Raw genomic sequence first — 21141 nt, 5'->3', positions numbered from 1 at the left:
ACTTTCTTCTGTTTTATAAATCAAACCAGTATCACAAATCGCATGTTTCCACCTAGTATGGTGCAGCCTAGTTAATTACAAGGAAACTACATTTCTGATGAAATATTGATGCACATCTTCAGTTCATTCCAGATGTGAGAGCAAGATTTCAGCAAATAACAGGAAGGCTGAATGAAAAGAGCGCAGCAAAGTTGCTCTTTTGGACTCAAATATTGGAGTTTGAATACTGAAGACAGTTTAAAACATAAATTAATTTTGTCTGTTTTAAATGAGTAAAGTAAATGAGTAAGAGTAAAAATGTTGTGCTTAGATCTGAGTTGAAAATTGTCTGCAATACTTTGCTCAGCCTATGCTCATTTATGATTCAACGTTCACTTTTTCCACTCAGCATGAAAACTCTGTCACATAACCAGCTCCACTCCCAGATCTCACACACTAAGTGTGACCTCATCACGCCCTGGCTTTACTGGCTTTGGATGTTGCTACTGGATTGGCTGAGTTACAGTTCTACCTGATGATTTTTGATGCTCGACTCAGCCAATCAGACGTGAGGGATTGGCAGCCAGGCCTGCAGGTTATTTACACGATGCCAAACCATTGCAACATACAGAGCAATTCTGCAGAAATGCTGCAGATGAACAGTGCAACAGTGCACTTTAAATCTACAGATATATTCTGTAAATGATAAAATCTAGATATACAGGTACACAATGTGAGACGAGCAGAGAATATGGAGGATGTTGTGTGGGGAAGAAGAGGACCGACAGAGGGCAAACTTGACCAGACTACAGAGTCTGAATATGAAGGAGGGGCTTAGTTGAGAGAAAAAAAAACACCTAATGTGTCGTTTCATCGTAAAGTCATGAGGTAACTGAGAACTAAAGCAAATCCTCTTATCCTCACACACACATCCCTGCATCACTTTCTGCTCCTCTCAAAATAAAAGAGCCCTTTGCTGCCAGAGACAGCATCTCCATATAAACAGCAGCTTAAGAGGAAGTCGAATATTTTAGCCCTGATCAAGTCAAACAAAGGATTTGTGTAGGTTCGAAGAAGATAAATCCCAGGCTTCAGTGATTTGAGAGGCAAAACATCTGCCGAAAGTGAAAGAAAGACGACCAGGCGGAGAGCGGCGCTGCTGCAGCACGGCTGGCGGCTTTATGACACCAGTTGGAGGGCAGAGAGAGAGAGAGTTACATAACAACTGTCTATGCAAAGCGCAGGAACAGGTCTACTGAAAAACAAGCGCTTGGATGACAACAAACAGAAAAAGTTCAGCAAAAATGACAGCTATGTTTAAAATGAACTGATCATCGAGGTCTAATGATAAAGTTTAAATATTCATTTTGTGGACAAGAATGATCGAGCATCAGGTAGAATAATCATGAAGCTCGCATTTTTTCAGCACAGACATGCATCATTTTGACTTTGATTCACTTATTTTCTTTTCTAAAGATTGTAACTCATTTTAGATAAAAAGGTTCGTTTGTTATTGTGGTTTTGAAATCTACAGAAATTGTCCATGTTTGTGCATCCAAACGTGTCCCCTAACCCAAGTTAATTAAATCAAAAAGTAAATCAAATATATTATTTAAAAAAGTACAAAAAATCGTAATTCTGATCTCTTATGCACCTCTCAGTTAAAACACTGTAAATACAAACATATTTTGCTTTATTTCATTGAACTGTCCAGCACTTTAGTCAACATCTGTTTTGCTACATAAATAAATTGTCAGACATTTTAGCTGTTCATCTAAAAACGGTTAAATCCTGAGTCTTATAAACCTTTAATACACTCAGATTAAACTCATTGCTTGGATATAAAAAAAAAAAAAAACATTCCTTGCTCTTGCTCTTATATGGAAAGTAAAACAAACAATGAGTCTTACCAAACAGGTTTTTTGCAGCTGAATGAATCATAACAAATATAAAAGCCCCAAATTAGCATTCCCGTCATGAATAACAAATGCTTCAATGCCATGTGGATGACCTCTTCTTCCTGCTTCCTTCCAGTCTTCACACCTCCCACTGTCAATCAGTCTCCCTTTTATACATATTTCCACGTGTGTGTTTAGGTGTGGTCACATGTTGCTGGAGCAGGTGGAAATTTCACACTACTAAAATGCAATGATATCTAAATGAAAAACCTCATGGTTTATTGCTTAGATTATAAATGCCTTTTGCTGAATATACTTGTCATGTTACATAAAAAAAAGATTGTTTCTTAATTGTTGTTGTGTTTGGAGCTAAAATTAAGCATAAATGATTAAAATATAATTAAACACACACACGTTTCTTATTATTAAACTGCAAAAACTAATTTCCATTTTAAAACGGAAGAAATTTGACTACCAAAGTTGTTTTAGAGACAAAACATGTAAACAGAAAACAACTGCATCATAGTTTTGTTTCTGTTTTCCCTGTTTGATTTCCTGAGAAATCATAAAACAGGAAGAATAAAGAGAAGCTAAAATACAAAAAGTAAACCACATCTGACATGATTTTCACATTCTTGGTGTCTTATCTATTTTCACTTGTATTTTTAAGGATGTTTCATGGATGGATGAGTTAAAAGCAGTCAAGAATTGGCTCTTTGTGTTGGTGTAATTCAGCAGAACCCACGGCTGAAAGCTTGATACTAGATAATGTGTAAAAATTCCCCTCTGGTCTAAATATAAACATCCTCCACAAACATCCCACTGCATCCAGAGAGAATCTTCACACCAACACTTTGCACTTATGTAAACAAATTAACATTCACAACTCTCGCCCACAGACTGAAAACCTAAACTGTTTGGCTTCACTTCACTCCTCAAACTTTAAATTCTTCAGACAACTGAAGCAAAAGCAGATTATTTCGTTAGTAATTGTGGAAATTAAAGACATATTACTAATCGAAACACTCACAATTATGATAATTCATCTCCAAAATAAGCTGAAAAAGGGCTTCACTACTTGGCTGCACAGACATATTGCTATCTGGCACCCAGCAGATTCAGAGTGCATGACCCATCACTGTGATCTGGGCCTAACTCGGCTGTGTAGTCAGAGAAAAAACGGCTCTCAACATAGCAACGATTCGAGTCTATTTGCAGCAGGCGTCCAGACAGAGTCAGAAATACACTGTGACTCATCGCCTGTGGCGCACACAGAGGCTGCAGATGACAGAATCAGTCTGAAATATAAAATAAACTATTAAGATTATTGACCAAGGTATAAGTCTGAGTGGTCTGTATAGGCCAGCTCAACATGCCAGGTTATGGATCTTCCAGTTCACACGCCTAACTAATGGAAAATACAGATAACTTGATACTCATGTGAATGAAGTTTGTTTAAAAGGAGCTCAATTAAATAATTCAGCAGTCATGCAGGCTCTGCAGGATGATTCACTGAGCTAGATTACCTCAATTGTTCTGAGTTGGTGTGTGTAAAGGTGCCGCAGAATATACTTGCTGCATTTTCCACAACATGTGCAGGCAAAAGATGCCTGAGTGGGACAGATTAGCACAGCCAGACTGTTGGCAATATTTATGCAATAAAAGCAAACACCATGATTAAACTTTAATATTGTGCCATGTTATTTCACAAACACAAATACGAACAGCCAACCATCACGGAGTCAAAGGAATTTTGAAGATGAAACAAATAAAAAGATTTCCCACCTTTGAAAATTCTTTATTTTTTTTGCAAAAGCCAGTTATTGCTCTGCAGATCCTCAGGTTTTAATGTTATTTTCTCAGTGTTTCCTGCAGAAGACTTCATGGATCTGATGTATGACTCATTCAAAATGTTTTGCCTATCTTCTTTGCCTTAATGTTGGATGATGAGGCAAAAATCCCTCACCAAATATCTAAAACTAAGCTTCTCCATCTACACCTTATGGACCAAGGGGTAACCCAGATAACATGTAAGGACATGTTATCATTTACATCCCTTTAGCAGGGAGGTGGGGGCGTGACATCACACTGAAATGGGTCCATAATCCTGTTTGATTGTCGGAGGTTTGCCTCCGACAATCAAACAGGGTGGCAGAGCGATAGCGCCTTGGAATCATGTCAAGATTGATTTGGGTCGCTCATTTGAAAAGACCTTAAAATTGAGAGCAAAAAGTAAATGTGTCGAGCACAAAATCACGTTTCATTTTTGTTCTGAATCTTTGTGGCAAAACTCTAAAACAGGGTGTTGTTTTAAAATATTATGCCATGCTAATCTCATATCGATCCATTCCTAGATCACTTTTATAATCCCATAACACAACTTTTTCCACCTGTTAAGGCTTGCATAGCACCTGGGAATCTCCTAAAGGAAGTTTTTTTTATTAATCTAGCATGGCTTCAGCTCTTCACTTATCCTGTTTCAGTGCATGGCCAACCCAGCAAACTGAATGTCAATCTTTGCTGTTCACAGATAACTTTAAGACGCCTTACCTTGATCCACAAACATTACTTTTGTTTGCATTTTATTCAGGTGTTCCAAGGTGGGGAAGATGGCAAGCAACTAAACTAAGTGACACATCTACGAAATAAACACCCTGACAACAGGTGTGCCTGCTTCTTAAAAAGGTTAATTCACTCTGACTCAGCGGCTGTCGTCCCGGGTGATGCTTCTGCCCAGACAAGCTTAGTTTGACACAAAACTCATGTAACAAGATCCACTGAGAAAGTTATCAACGTTGATCTGAATGCTTTCTGGTTTTTGTCCAGTTTCTGACATTTAATCTAGACGTATAATATAATTTAGGATTTCTCATCTAATACTTGAGCTAAATTAAATTCTCACTGTAATTATATCAAGACAAATTAAACTGAAGCTATAAAACGCAGCTCGGAGAAAGCTGTATTAGAGAAAACGGTGAGTATAAACTTTTAATTAAAGTCTAAAACTTGAGAGTTATGTTTTGTTTGGATGGTTTCAAATTCAAACAGGACCTCAGAGAGGAAAAAGGATGGTTTCAGAGGCAGAGGTTTCAGAGTAAAAACAAGCAGAGCAAAGAAGAGATAGATGTGGCTGGAATGACAAGAGATGCAGATGAGAGTGTAAGATGATGAGTGCAGGAGGAACGGTGCAGGAGTCCAGCAGAAGATCAGATATCCGAGACCATGGAAGAAGAGGACATATAACACCAGCCTGGCACACACTGAGCCAGACAACCCGAAACGTTTTGGCTTTCCGCATGTGTGCAGATGGAAAAGGGACGAGAAAGTGAGCAGCAACCCATCTCTGCGAAAATGTGTTGTCTAATTTTAACAGTAGTATACTTTATTGTTTATGGTCAAAAATAAAGCGTATTTTGTCCAGCTAACATTGTTCAGCAATAAGATACCACAACTTTGAGAAAAAGATCAAATGTTCTGCACATTTTTAAAGCAAACCTGATTTCAAGAGCACATTTTCTCTGCCTCATGATTTAAATCTGAATATCTGCCATGCTGTCTCTGCAGAATTATTACAAATCCCAACAAAATAAAAATAAAAAATAAATAAAAGGAAACCTTGTTTTCAAATTAGAAAGCATGTCTGAAACAACAAAACTTCTTACCTTTTTCTGGTACCAAACAACAGCATCTTTTACTTTGGAAGCCATTTACATTTCCTTCTCCCGCCTAGGGCATCTTAGGCTGAAACCACAGAGAGACACAGAAGAAGACAGCAGAGTGAGTGGCAACATAATGAGGAGGCAGAGAGGGCGGCTGAGATCTACACCTGGAGAGAAGGTGTGTCTTGAGATCTAAAAAGAGTGAGGGAGGAGAACGCACTCATGTATTTCCATCCTAAATAAAAATGAAAAGGTTTTCTTGGAGCAACTCCCATCTTTCTCTGAGTAAAAGTCAAAATGTCTAAACACGTTACATGATTATCCAGAGTACTGCTGGTATGTAGAGTAAAACATTTATTTTATATCACTGTAAATTCATGCTTACACATCACCTCCTTTAAGCAAGCACCTCAACACCAAAACAGCAGGAGCCTAAAAACAATAAACTTATCTTATAATATGTTTCTTCTGAAATGTACATGTATTTTAACCTACAAAGGAGAATTATAACTCACTGGGAAACATGTAGAAAAACAGGTAGAGCAACTAATTACACTCAACTGACAACATTATACATCATTTAGTGTTAGCAGGCAAGAGGAATTTATTTGTTTGATACGTAAAAAAAATATTAATGTCACTCCACCTTATTCACAACTAGAAAAAAGATGTAATCCCAATTTTTTAACAGTTGTTAAAAACATTCAGTTCTTTGAGTTAACAACTTGAAGGTTGACTGTAACTTTCTGTCATCCGCAGACACAGTGAGCTGCACACCTGCAATTTGTGAAGCCAGTTTTTAAATATCACATCCTATTTTTGTCTGCACAGCTGGCAAAACAACACTACAGACTGCACTCATTTTATCAATGTAACAAATCAGACTTTTTACAATAAAGTTAACAGTGAAAGTGCAACTATTGCCCATGTGATTAGCAGCTACACAGAAAGCAGCTGAAACACTAGTCAGTAAATGTTACAATGTTCAAAGAAAAGTGCAATTTGATATGAGAATAACGTTTTTCCAAGCTGTCTGCTCATGAGAAGCAAGAAGCACAATAAAATATATTACAGGCAAGATAACCAATAAGTCATATCAAAACAAAGAACATGCTAATCATAGCCTACTACTCTAGCTCACTGAAATCAATATCAAAAAAGAGATTTTTTAAAAGACTAATTGTAAATAAAATTTGATTGATTGATTGATTGATTGAAGTCTGCTACGTCACCTGAAGCTCTGAATGCTGTACAAAGGTTGTCGAACCAGAAACTCAAAAACAAAATTACAGACACCTAACATTTAGTTTCTGAATAGTCAGGTCAGGGGTGTCGAACTCAGTCCTCGAGGGCCAACGTCCTGCAGTTTTTAAATGTGCCACAGGTACCAAACACTGGAATGAAATGGCTTAATTACCTCCTCCTTGTGTAGATCAGTTCTCCAGAGTATTGATAATGACCCAATTATTCTTTTCAGGTGTGGTGCAGCAGAGGCACATCTAAAAGTTGCAGGACAGCGGCCCTCCAGGACTGGAGTTTGACACCTGTGAGCTAGATGATATCACAGAGACTATATCCATATTTTATAGAAAAAAAAAAACAACAAATAGGGCTTCAGTTTCACTTAAGTTTTTTACAAATATTTCTGAATTTTTTAATGATTGGAGAAACTTAACTGTCACTTCATCAAACTGCATTGAAGACGATACCCAAAAAGTCATCTTTAAAAAAATAAATAGGATTAAAAGAATATGATTCAAATGTTTATTTTAACATTCCTAATGCACACACATATCTATCTATATAAACACACATGCATATATACATAAATGTTTTGTTGAAACATAAGGTATCTCAGATTCATTGTAGCAATTCTCTTTCATAGCTTTGACAGCTTTTACATTTTAAATCAGCTTGACGTGAAACTTTTCTTTTCTTTGTTTATGATTTTGTCTGGTGCGCAGGTGCTTTATTTTTGCTGAGTTTTTCAAAAGAGCTTTTATATAAATAAAATGTATTATTCTCATCAGTGGAGGTAATAAATGAACAGAAGATGTGGTTATTAAACAACTATTCAGATAACACTCAGAGGTTTTTGTGGTTAGCCGCTAACCTTTCTTTCATACCCTGTCTTAACCCGTCTTCCTTCCTCATCTTCCTTTGAGACTCTTTGAATTTCTTTATTATTCTGTTACGCAAGTGTAGTATTGTTCGGCTGAGTGAGAGGGTGGCCCAGAAAGCAGAGCAGCTAAAGGGAAAGTTTTTTATTTAAGTTAAAGATAATTCATGTTATTTTCAAAATTATTGTAGTTAATGATAAGAGGCAAAACTAAATTTGTTCTTTTATTGCACTTCTCCCATTAGTAGTATTTCTAAAACCAGTTTCCGTCCGATTACAAGTTTGTAGAGTAACGAAAGCATCTCTTATGCTTCTTTGCTCAGAGCTAAACTCTTGGTTTCAATATAGTCAAGTGAAGACGTCCTGCTTTGCATGTGAAAACTCGACAGCGCAGCACACAGTCAACACTTTACAGAGTGCTTCTCTGTCAGTACTGAACAATTTTGCTGCCTGCTTTGAGGGGCGGCACTGCCCAAAAGCAGTAACAAGTGCAAGGGCTAAAAATAAAAACCCTCAAGATTATCTCATGAGGCAGCTTGGTGACCATCTGCAGCCTGTGGCTCAAAGAAATGAGAGAGATCAGTTGATGCCAGCAAATTGTATCGTTCAACTAGCAAACCACAACATGCCACGTTTATATCACTGATAAAGTTACCACTTCAGAGGCCTGCTAGTGTCAGCGCCTGACGTATGAAAACAAACTAAACCAATGTAAGAAATGTGTGAGAAGTTAAAACTAAACAGCAGGAAGAGGAGAAAATGTTCTCAGGAGTCTGACCATGCAAACTGTTTAAAGGTTTCTGTACACATGCATGCATAAAAAGCTGCAGGGGTGGTGTCAGTGTCTGTATGTATACATGCTGCAAGTTGCTCAGAGACATTATTGGAAACAGGAAGGAAGTCTCTCTCTCGCACTCTCTGACAGCTAGAACTGCCATCACACCTACCTTTATCTGTGAGTCCTAACATTTACTTACATGCATGATTCTGATGCAAATTGAAGCAAAATGAAAGAGATTTTTTATCCCAAAACAGGGATATTGTAGAAAAACAAGAACTAAGTTGACAGAAATTATTCTGACAAGCGATGACTTACCATAATTTTCAATAAACTGCTAAACTACTGAAAGGAAATGCAATTATATGAATCAAATAAACAACAATTGCTCAGTTATTCTGACTTAATCTGATATTTAATCAACTGGTCCATCCAGAAATCACAAACAGAACATATGACAAAATCCCCTGATGGTATTAAATTAATTAAAAAAATTACAAGATTATGAGCATTGTTTTAGTTAAAAATCCTAACTTCAAACATTAATACATAGTTAAGGGCATTAAAGTGGTTTTGTTTATGGTTATAGAAATAATTTGGCAAAATCAGGGCACAAACCAGAAACTCGAAGCCGTTTCAGTATCAGTGGAGGTCGTTAAACCAAAATGCATGTAAAGAGTTGGAAATAATTAAAATTTGGAGAAATAGAGAACAGCAATAATCATCCATTTAATATTCAAAATTGGATATAAGAGTAACTTGAAAGCAAAAGCATATTGAGGTAGGTAATACATTTTTAATGAACAGCCAGTTTATCTAAACTAAGGTTTTCTCTTTTCTAACTAATTGGATTCATAAAAACGGATGAGAAATGCCTGGAAAATATCTAGACACAATATGTATTGTTTTAAAGCTTATTTTTTAGCAAACTGATAGTAATTCAAGAATGGCTACACACATTTTGAAGCAGAATCTCTTAAGATTCTGTATGTAGCGCCATTTAGTCAAATCGTAGTGTTCTGTGGAGTTTTGAAGAAAAGTGACAATGTAGGGAAGATGAAAACCACTTGCTATCAAGTCTAACAGCTGACAAAGTGCAGACACACAGATACATGTTCACCACACGGAGTAGGATGAACTGAAGTCGGTTCCTGATTATGAATTTATAATTATTTGGTAAATTAACTATCAGTAGTTTAAGTCTTTAAAATATAAACTGCTGAGGTCTTTGTAAAACAGTTTTAAAAGTTGGATATTATATTTACCTTCAAGTCTTTAACCACCTTGCAAGTTAAAAAATATTGTCGCAAAAACCCCCTCCAAAAACACACATCACCATGAGGTATTCAGGAAGCAGTTGCAATAAAGTACATCCATGTAAACAAACCCAAAGGAGCAACACCCCACCATTACTGGAGTATGACACAAACTCTCAGATTGGTAACTCTCTGACCACAAATCCTCCTCATGCTGAAACGGCGATAGGAAAAACAGAGAGAGCCTCTTTATTTAAAGCCTTTAAATCCTATTTTCATCTGCACTGAGATTCTACACACATTGTTAGACAAAAACAATCCTAGAGATGCTCATTATTGCCTAATGCAGCTTCAATCATCAGCCTAAGTGTGTGATGAGGGGTAATTACCCCTGTAAAACATTGTTTTCCAAAATATATGAGGGTTATCCTCTAGGATAATCATGAAACGCAGCTTAGAGCACTGACACAAAAACACTTATTATCCTAAGATGGTCACAAGAGGAAAATCGCACAAATTCAAGAAGTGATTTATAACAAAATCCTACATTTATGAGACAGCTTTAGGCATTGATGCATCAAAAATCTGCCTACAACAAAACTTATTCCAAAAACAGCTCTTATGGAAGATTTTCCATACCCATGTTCACACAGCCTGCAGCCTTGAATCTTGCCAAATCTGTCTGACCAGCAGTGTGTCTGAACTGACCTATTTACAGAGAGAGCAGTCAAGTCGGACAGTCTGCGCTAAGTAGGCCATGGTTTAAATGAGGGTTATTGTGCTCATGGCATGAGTTTCTGAACGCGTGCAAGCAGCCGGTGTGTGTCCAGAGCTAGGTATGAATAATTACTAAACCTGAAAAAACAGATAAACCACAGAGAGTTTGTTGTTTTCTACTGGGCTGCTTGTGTGCACATTAATACCACACAAAAAACTAACGCCTCGCTGAACTCTCAAACACTGGGATTTTCCACAAATCAAGGACTAAAATGAATTCACCGTAACCAATTCAGAGCTATGAGAGTGGGTGTGGTGAGTGAGCTTAGGTGAAAATGGGTGTGTATGTGAAAGCCATGTCACTCAAGGGTATTGTTTTATACAGCTTCTAATTTCTTTCTTACCTTAATACAAAATGGCATTGCCCTATCCTCCGCAGCTGTAACAGCTTCATATCTCAACGAAATGCTTCATATTTCAAGGTGTGTTTATGGAAATATCTGACCATTCTTCCAGGAGAGGTTTAATGAGGTCAGGCACTAATGTTGGACTAAGAGGCCTGGCTCAGTCTACGCTCCAATTCCTCAGGTTGGTCTCAGCCTGCCTTAATATTGAGTAGCGAGGGAACTTGGTGAGTTATTTCACCTTTGGCATTTTATTACTTAGCTCCGGAGAGCAACACATTCTTTCATAAAAGTTGGAACTGTGGCCACGGAACTGGTGACTAAGTATTATTATATAATTAGTCAAAACGCTATTAATCTGCTAAGCCTGTCTGTCGCAATAAACAATCTTGTGATAAATTAAAATGAACTCCATCATTTCTATTCAGCTATTTAATATAAGTTCACTTTATAATCCATTTAATTTATGGTTTTGGTTGTGTGTAGTTTTTATTTTTTTTGTGTTTGTTGTTTTATTTGAGATATTCTAAATATCTAAAGTAAGTGTGACGTGTTCTGTACAAAATTAAAGAGCATGAGTCTTTGAGAGGGTAAACTTGTTACGCCATTATAAATATGTTACTTAAAAACAAAATATTATTGCATCATCACATTTTTTTGGACACTTTATCATCCAGGAAAATTTGTTAGGCCTATTATCTGCCATGTTTTTTTCGATGACCTGATGCACCGACTCAATCTTTTCTCATCAGTTTGCACCGTGACCAGTTTATCACGTACCTATTAGTGACTTTACTGGTGTTAATGTCTGGCTTCAGCCAAGTCAAAGTTGAGGCTTAAATCTGATTAAAATGCTGCAACATGCAATCAAAGAGGCTGATAATTAAAAATCATCCAGTGTTGCTTATTTTTTTTTAAATTAACTTAAACATGTCTGAAGGTTTTTTTTGTAAATTAGAATCAAGAGCAACCCTTGTTTATTGTTGCTCATACCTTGAGCTTAGTGAAGCATAGAAAACTATGTTAGGCTGCTGCGGCGTAAGCTTGCTCCATCATATGTGTGTATATTTGTTGACTGCTCTTTCCCAGAGGTCTGCAGCCTGAGGCTATGGAGTCAAAGTGGCTCTTTGATTCTTCCACAATAGTTCTTAATAACTTTGGCTAAGAATAATTTTTTAAAAAACAGCTAATATTTTAAGAGTTAGATATAAAGATTTTTCAGTTTCTTTCAGCTATATTAAAAAATTGTTTAACATTTGCGACTCTAAATGAGTTTTATTTGGCTGGATTGAGCTTGACCCTCGCAGTATCCAAATGCAACAACACCAAAGTGATAAGCTTACAGAGCCAGGTTGTTAGCAGTGTGTATCTTTTGAAGGCACAAAAACCCTCATCACTAACCTGCTGTGGTTGTCAAATTAAAGCTACAGCAGAGATTCAGAAGGCATATGTTTGAATTCAGCTTGATATAAATACAAACTGATGTCAGCGGTAAGTCAGGGGGAGATATCCTTCATGAATCTGCGATCTCGTGGTGTGTAACACTAGCTTCTGCCCTCCATCTCTGCTGGGTGGAGCCATGTGTGTTACAGCGATTTAGTATGTAGTATTCCTGCCAACAGGAAACCCGAGACTCCAGCCCAGGAGGCGATTAAAGGTCAAAGGATTGGTAATCGGTTCAAGAGTGTTTATCAGTAACAAGATGATGAAGACCTGGTTTGTATCGAGCAAGAAGATTCTCCTACTACCATAACTTACACCAAATGGTCCAACAATTCACTTTTACATTTGTAAAAGTGAGGAAGAATTTGACCTGTGGCTGCATCACAAGGACATGATTTTTACGGCAGCGAGCATAACCAATGTTTGCAAATAGGCTTGTCATAAACTCACCGAAGCAGGACAATTGGGATTAGAGAAATGCAACCTCCCGTGATCAGTCCTGATTTCTCCCGAGACATTCGGATGCCTCACCAAGCTGCAAAAATTGTAAACAATAGCATAACCAAGAGAGAATGCAAAGCAGCTAGCTGTGCAGAAAGGTCATGTAAAACTAGACTGCTGCAGTTTGCTGGGCAGGAACCAAGTAACCGCAGATGAACTGAAACTTAAAAAAAGGTTTCTGCTGCTGCTGACTGTAGGCAGCAGACAAGTGCTAAAAATAAGAGCCCTGAGTTTGCGTCTTATGTGCGCTCCCAAAACAGGAAGTTTGTTTTCTAAATCCACACTCTTATTCCTCCATCTGTTTCAGTGAAGTGTTGTTGATGTGTAAGCAGAAAGGCTCTGTACACGTATGCTGACATGCTCGTAGCAACAGATGAAGCAGCTAAACCATGCAGCAGCAGAAAAACAAAAATAGTCTGAAGGGTTTGTGGAAGAACCGGGACTCACCTCTGATCTGGCCTCGTAGCTGAGTGACGGTTTGTCCTCACGACCAAAGATCTGCACAGAAAAGAGAGAGAAAATTTAGACCATATTTGGTATAAGAAGTAACCTACAGGAGCAACAATCTTGTTGTACATATGTAAATACTAGCATAAAGCTTTTCTGATCCTTACAAAACAAGATTACATAATAATAATATATATAAAGGGAAGAGCTTCAGTTCTTCCATCAAACTCCTCATGTAACAAAAAGGTTTGACATTTTTCCAACCAGAATTCTGACAGATTTATCCACATAAAAATGTCATACTTTTTAGATCAACATTCCAGAGTTATCTAAAAAGTAACTCTGTCCATTATTCTTTATGTTTACTTTAAAATGTGAAATACAAAAATTTATAATGAATGGTTAGCTGATATTTCTACAATAAAAGGGTTTTGAAAAAGGAAACGGCATAAAACAAGAAAAGGAAGGCAGAAAGAAAGAAAAAAGAAAAAAGGAAGGACAGGAACAAGAAGAAGGAAAGAGTCGCAAGAGAGGAAGGAAGTAGGAAAGATAAATAAAGAAGAGAAAAACTCAAGAAAGGAAGAATGATAGCATTTAAGGAAGGAAACAAAGGATAGAAAAGATGAAACAGGAAAGGAAAGACAGGAGGAATAATACAAAGAAGAAAGGATTAAGAAAGAAGGACAAAAGGAAGATATGGAGGACACCTAAAGAAGTAAGAAAGCACTTTTAATAAAAGGAAAGAAAGATAGAACACTAAGAAAGGACGCTTGAGTTAAATTTTGGGGCACGCCATAAATGTCAATTCTCCTGCAGCTTTTAGTTCGTAGTTCAACACACCTGAATGAAACAGCTGTGTGTGAACACAGACTATCTACTATATCCTACAGACTTTACTGCATACTGTAGCCTAATGTCCTAATTATTTGATACAGCTGATACAGAGAGTTTGCAGGACACCGGCTCCTGAGGACAATCACATTAGGCTGAGCTCAACCTAAACAAATGAGCCAATTAATTAACCAACTTGTCCTATTTGTGTTACTCTATAAAACCAATCAATAGGAATAATAAATATTCAGCTTTTTAATAACTAAAGTATCTCATTTTGAAGTGGCTGAAACAGGAGTTTACGATTCCTTATTCTTTATGTTGGTTGTCCACGTTATACTCACCCAAAATGACTTAAATTAAACCGCTGAAGCTGGTAAAAACTGAGGCTATAAATGTAGTTCCTTAAGTGGTGCAAATTGGTGACAGAAGTGAAGAAACACTGACTCATTTCAGAGAGAGTACCAGAGTTATGCAACGTCTCCCCGTCATATGGGAACAAATAAATTAGCTGGTTTGAATCATCCAAGCCAGTGGTAAAAACAGCTTTCCACTGATTACTTGCAGAAGTTTGTCTGCTTTTCAGGACCATGTGAGCAGTTACAGGCTGTCTTTTATTTGCAGGCCAAACAAATTATAACATTAGTAGTTATTAGCTCACTGCTACCAAGAGAAACCCCACAAGTTCTCAACAAATGGAAGAGCTCCAGTAAACCTACAGTAGGTAAAATATTTAGCACTGCTCTCGAGTCCAATGAAAAACAGAGACTATTTCCATTAAACCCTTGACATGCTTCCACATTTGCAAGCTCAACTCATTTAAACTTGATTTGCATACCAGTCTTAGTTAGTAAACAAATTACACCTCAAGGGTGTTTTTCAGATGTCAAAATAAAACCAGATAATAAAAAAGGACACTTAAAAGTTTGAATCTGCATCTAAAATTTAGGTGCCTCTGCCCACAGCTGCTCTGTTTACTCAATCACTGCAGTTTCATATAAACTGTCAGGGAAAAACATGCAAGAAGCGACTTCAAGATTCATTGACTGGATGCAATGTTTAATCTTGGGTTAGAACTTTGTTTTTTCTTACATTAACTCTGCAATGCATTTCAAAATAAAGTGTGATGAACATTCATCCAAATAAAAACAGTGAATGTGATGGCTTTTAGTCAATGAATGGATTCATGTATTTTTTCTTTAACCAATGTAAAGAGCCACACAAAAATTTTAAGGATTTTTGCTGCAAATGTCCCTAAATCTGAGTAACAAATATCCAAACCTCTAAATGAAGACATAGTTGGTTATAGAGAGAAAAAATTTAGAAACAAAGATATTGTATTAACTTTGGTTATATTCAGTAAGCCATGATTTTTACCACATAAAATGTAAAATATTCTCCATTAACATACAAAACTGGATTAAAAAGAAGATGTAGATTCTCTTAATTTAACATCAGATCACAGTTCCTTTTCATTGTTGCCAGTTCTATGCTTTAAAATATTTGTGGTGTGCCTGAAAGGGAAATATAAATAGGAATGTCATTGCCAGAACTTACTCCTGAAAGTAAACTAAAGTACTTATTTTTCTGCTATTCTCCACAGTCATCGCTTTTGCTGCTTAGATCAAAATGACACTTGATCTGCTTATATCGAGTTTAGTTTGTGGGATTATGGATTGCTGCAGAAAAAAGTATTTCATCTTGACAGATTTTTAATTAGTACTTAGCGTTGCGTTAACGTAGGGTGTGACAGACTCAGCAACTGATTTACGCCTCTCACAGCTAAATTAGACTCAAACATATACAGTAGCTAAGCAGAAAACCTTCTAGGAGAATTTGCTAAATGCGACGATTATTTACTTTTTTCCAGAATCCAAGCATTAAAGGCATGGACTCTGCTTTATAGCATCTCCCGTCTGGAAGTAATATTGTTTTGAAGTTGCCAAGCCAGAGTACCAACTTGAATCTGAGAGAATGTGTGGAGGAGCTAAACATTAAGGCAAATGCAAATTTGAACCTCATTTCCCACAGTTTCATTATCTTTAGAGAGATACCAGTGACCAAATCAGATTTCTGAAAGGTTGCCAAGATTCCCAAACCCAAAATGTTTGATGACATAAAAGCTAAAAAAGATAAATCTGAGCCACTGTGCTGTACTCTCTTCATCCTTTTTCTTAGCCAATTTAGGTCTCCAACATCTTCCTTCAGCAACTACTTCCACAATGAAGAGTGGACTGTCAACTCTTTGCACAAATAGTTTGTATTTTTGAGCTTCCAACCAGTCATGGCTCATCAACCTGAAACAAACTAATCTGGTCAAAGGCCAGTTTTGTTGTGAATGTTCACTGACATCTTCTGCAACAGCAAAACAACCCGCGATATTTCATACTATGTTTAAAATACGTTAATATTACAATTTTATCAAATTTTCAAGGTTTCCCTGAGAAAACTCGGTAGTTGGAGGCTAGGGCAGTCATTCGTTCACCAGCCCGTCGTGTTTTTGAGTTAAAAAATGTTTAAAGTTGACAGGAAAGTTGAAAATATCACTTGATAATTATGTATTATTGAAAGATTGGAAGATTAATACCTGAACACCAACTATAAAGTCTTTAAAAAAATGCAAACATTTTAAAAAGATTTAAATATATAAGCAATGTAAACATAAAGCCTGCCAGGCTTATAATACACTGGGGGAAACTCTGGATTTAATTTTACTAGTCAAAGGAACCAAGTATAAAATGTTGCATTTGTGTCCCATTTGTTACAGTCACCACATTTGATTTGGAGACGGCCTGGTGGAGACGTGTTTTCCAACATCTGACGAGCGCAAATAAAACAAGACTACTCAGGTTGCAACACAACCAGTAAGAATCCACTCCATAGTGAATCAGAGCAACAAGGCCAATAAATCTCACAACTCAGAATGTTTTATGCTTCTGTAAAATATACAATTGCCCTGCAGGTTTCTGCGTTGTCGCTGAAACATAAAATGACAGCAGTCCTGTGTGTAATGTAACCAGACTGCAGCTGGTGACGTAACCAGCTGCAGTCTGGTTACATGGCGAACGACACAAAACACACCACTGAGACGAGTGAGAGAGAGGCGTTACAAAGAGTCCACATTAAAGTACAACATGTGAGCACTAACATTAAATCAGGCAGTTGCATCAAACGACACGCCCTAAACAAAGGCGGATTTTGAGCCTTTTGACAAACTGATGCACTGCTATGCTGACAGACAGGTACTACTGAGGACAACTGTCTCAAATGTTTCCGCTCAAAGATGCAGACTCTCACTTCTTGCTTACATAATTGCATTTCTCACAGAACATGCCTGACCTGGGCTTTAACTCTGTAGGAAGACAAATGTTGACTTTTCCTCTGGTGTTTTACCCAAACTTAGCGATTGAACCCTATTGTTCGGTCTTTCAATGCTAAGTTCCCCAACAGGGTCAGGAAGTACCACAACCTGAAAAATCTTGGTTGAGCAAGATCTCTGTGATCCACTGTATCAGATTAATCAAATTTTTAAGTTGAGAACATGTATACAGAGCAAATAGAGCATGTTTTATATGAAATATCACATATGTTTCATAAAATCTTACCAAAACAGTAGTCCTTATAAAACTCTCTAAAGGGGAAACAGTCAAATCTGCCAGCTTTAGCTCCAGATCATCTTGAGAACAGTTGTTTCCATTTTATTATTTTTGGAGCATTAATTTTATGTTCAATTTGGTCTAATGTTATTAATATTTTATATATTTGTTTAATGAGACAGAAAATAATATTTAGGAGCAAAAAAGAGCCATTTTAGATTTAAAAATGTAGGACTTGATGGCAAGTATGATAAATAATTAAATCTCCAGCTGAAGTTGTGAATGACATATCTATGCACTGATGTCCCAAAGTGATGAGTGAAGCCGCGCCTTTTTTCTTCATTAGTGCCTCTATAGATTTGGTGGTGGAGACATTTCTGTTAACATTGAAATTTGGTGTGATAAGATGTTTCCTGATTCACTAAAATGCACGGTCTGACTTCTGCACCATAGACAGCGCTATACAGCTATGCTGATAATCGCACTACTAGGTAAAATGTCAGTGTCTCAAATGAAATAACTCATCTTTTATATGTCAAAAAGTGAAAACAAGTTTTTTGTAAACACTGATTTAGCTAATGGAAATGGAAACACCCATGTCATAAACATACTGCTAATTAAAAAGCAAAGAGTTGGGATTAAACAGCAGCTAAGCAGCTTTCTTGTCTTATCAATTAAGATAAGACATTCCTTTGTCAGTATAAAGGAATGGAAGCCAAGCATATTACTCTAAAAACATGTCAGTCAGTCCTTTGTTAAGTATACTGTTGAACAGTGTTTGTGCAAACTAGTCATAGAAGAAGTCACATACCAGCTCCAATACATGTCTAAACCAATTAAGATAAACTACATTCTAGACCAGCGTTCAAAGAGAGTCAAATGAAAATGCTGCATCATCTTGCAGCTAATCATTTCTATAGCAGTCAAAAGTTTTAAAAACAAAGTGTATCTTGCTCAACACGTTCACATTTATTTCACAAATAGTAAATATGCAATACTTTTATTTCTGACACATAGACTAATAAAATGTATCTCCAATATGGAAAGACTTGACGCAAGAGTCTTGCCATAAGATAGATAAGATAAGATAAATCTTTATTGTCATTGTCACAAGGACAATGAAATTCAAAGGGTGCCATCAGTCGGTGCACATGCCCAAAAACAAAAAATAACTGTCTCACAATTCACACACAACGCAAGAATCAACAAACTGGCAAAAAAAAGTAAGAATAGCCACATTCTCACATACATCATTTATGATGCTTAATGGTTGTTTTTGATTGCATTTAGTTTTGTTATACAAGGTGCCCACATCACTGGTTGTGCCACAATTGGTGGCAACAACTCCAATTGTTTGAGTCATTTTTGTTATTCTGTAGAGTTGTAACAATACAGCCACATTGCGGAGGTTTTGCACATAAACAGCTTCTTTAAAGGTCATGCACACCTGTCGAAATAAGCAATTATTCAATTAACAATTAGTTTGATCATTTCCATTCTTATGAATATTTTTTGAAGGGAAATTTTGTTTACAGAGACTTTGTAATCATTTTTTTATGGTTTTGGTTGTATGTGGCTTTTATTTCCTTTTATGAATTGCTTTTTGTGGTTGTATTTTATTTTGGATATTTTTTTTTTTTAAAAATCCAGTGTGGAGTGCTCTCTATAAAGTTACAGTTTGTTAGACTTTGAGAGGGTCAACTTGAAATATATTACTTGAAAATGGTTTCAAAATGACAATATTATTGTAATAATTTTTAGATACAAAGTAGTTAAATTTTAGGATATTTCAGCCCACGGTGCTGATATTGCTTGTGAAATTCAGCCGCAAAAAGAAGTACAACCCTCGTGATCTGCGATTCAATGAAACAGGACCAGGCTGGTTTGGAAAGCCTCTCCCTTCAACAGGTGACACTCTAATTTAAAAACTGCATTTTGATAACCAAAAGTCAAGATACTTTGGTTATCTTGACCTTCATTCATTCATTCATTGTTCACTTAGGAAGGAGACACATTCCTAAACTTTAATACAGATTTACATATTTAGAAACTTAACTACTTGCCAATATACTCCGAATAGATTTTTGTATGAGCCCTTAAATACTGGGTAATGCATTAATAGCATTACATGCTCTATTTTGGTAGTTAAGTACTCCAATCTACCCAATTGCGCCAACAATCGGATCAAACAGTTTAAATGGGGTTCAATTGGGGTTGAGTTGGTTCTATTTTCCCAACATCTTTACCCCTCAAACACCAATAGACTTTTTTGTGCCACTTGTCATGCCGACTTTCCCCAACTAATGGAGAATTTGTTTACCTTGGAAAAACAAGCTTATTTGCGTCTTCAGGTTATAGTTAGATCAATATTTGCACATAATCTGGTAGCAGAGACAGCAACACCCAAAAATACCCCTGAAAAAAGAGCCATATTTTTATCATGAAAAGTGTCACAAAAAATACACACTGATCAAATAAAAGAAGAAAGAATCAAAGTTACCTGTTATCAGGAACTGCACGTTTACAGCAGTTACATCTTGTTCGCAATTATACGCCTCAACAATACTAAATATAGGTTGGTCCAAGGTTTTCATATTAAGTGCAAATACAATGGTTTAACTTGTATCACATAAAAATAGCAAGCCAAAAGCAGCTTTGACAATAATTTAGCATGTTTAGAAAATTGGATGCACACCGCAGGATGCATCTATGCTTTCACATTGTTAAAGTCAAAATCTTACCCCATCATCTGAACATTACAGGTGAAGTTTAGACTCAACAGATTGCAGTTTTTAGCTAACAGGATTGATAGCTGATGCTGTTTATAATCTGAGATTCAATGGGTTTTGTGTTCCTAAATGGTTGTCTGCATTGGATCCCTAAGTTATCGAGCTGTTGTTGCCTTTCTGTGATCTTGAACCTGTCAGGCCATTCTGCACAACTGCTGCTCATAAGATATGTTTTCTTTCAAACCATCCACTTCAAACAGTTGGGATCATTACGCATAAAATCCCTGCAGATCAGACGTTTCTGAAATACAAGTCCAAAGTCACTTAAATCCTCTTTTCTTTCCCCTCCATTCTGATGTTTGAACTTGATTTGCCACCTGTGTGCATAAGAAACTGGATAAAGCACTGCCTAATTCTACATACTCGTAAAGGTTCGTATTTCTTTGCCCTAAAAATAAAAACCAAATCTTGTAATTCAACACAATTTTGCGCCATGCATAATATGTATAGAGCCTTCTGTATTGTTGGTGCAAAGGCAAAACTGTATCTTAGAAAGGATGCTGACCCCGCCATCCAGCGAAAGACTGGTCTGTTAACATTGCTTGGTTTACTGAGAGCAACTACAGTTGAGTGAGCAAGAAATATTTAAACCCAGTGAGTCATCCATCTCCTGCACCATGTTGAAAATAAACATAACTAGCAACCACAAATGAGCCACACGGCTGGTGTTTTTGTATTAAAATTGGATTAGTTCCGCATTAACCCTTTAATGTTTGCTCACTGT

General features: G+C 36.7%; 1 protein-coding gene across 4 annotated transcripts in view; it reads right to left on the bottom strand.

Moving 5' to 3' along the window:
• The window catches only part of phtf2 (putative homeodomain transcription factor 2), a 36860-nt gene that overhangs the window by 15222 nt on the left and 497 nt on the right, over positions 1-21141 (bottom strand). For 3 of the 4 annotated variants that reach the window (XM_023350148.1, XM_023350151.1, XM_014476062.2), the window contains exons 2-3: positions 13202-13252; positions 5540-5618 (exon numbers count right to left, since the gene is read on the bottom strand). In XM_023350148.1, coding sequence (XP_023205916.1) covers positions 5540-5584 — 45 coding nt within the window. In that variant the 5' untranslated portion in view covers positions 5585-5618; positions 13202-13252. Of the gene's footprint in view, positions 1-5539; positions 5619-12703; positions 12789-13201; positions 13253-21141 lie in introns of all 4 variants that reach the window. The other variant, XM_023350149.1, reaches the window with a different exon arrangement.

This window comes from Xiphophorus maculatus, chromosome 17 (genome assembly GCF_002775205.1).
Source record: "Xiphophorus maculatus strain JP 163 A chromosome 17, X_maculatus-5.0-male, whole genome shotgun sequence".
Lineage (NCBI taxonomy): Eukaryota > Metazoa > Chordata > Actinopteri > Cyprinodontiformes > Poeciliidae > Xiphophorus > Xiphophorus maculatus.
Note: the sequence above shows the minus strand (reverse complement) of the source record. Positions and strands in the feature narration are given on the sequence as shown.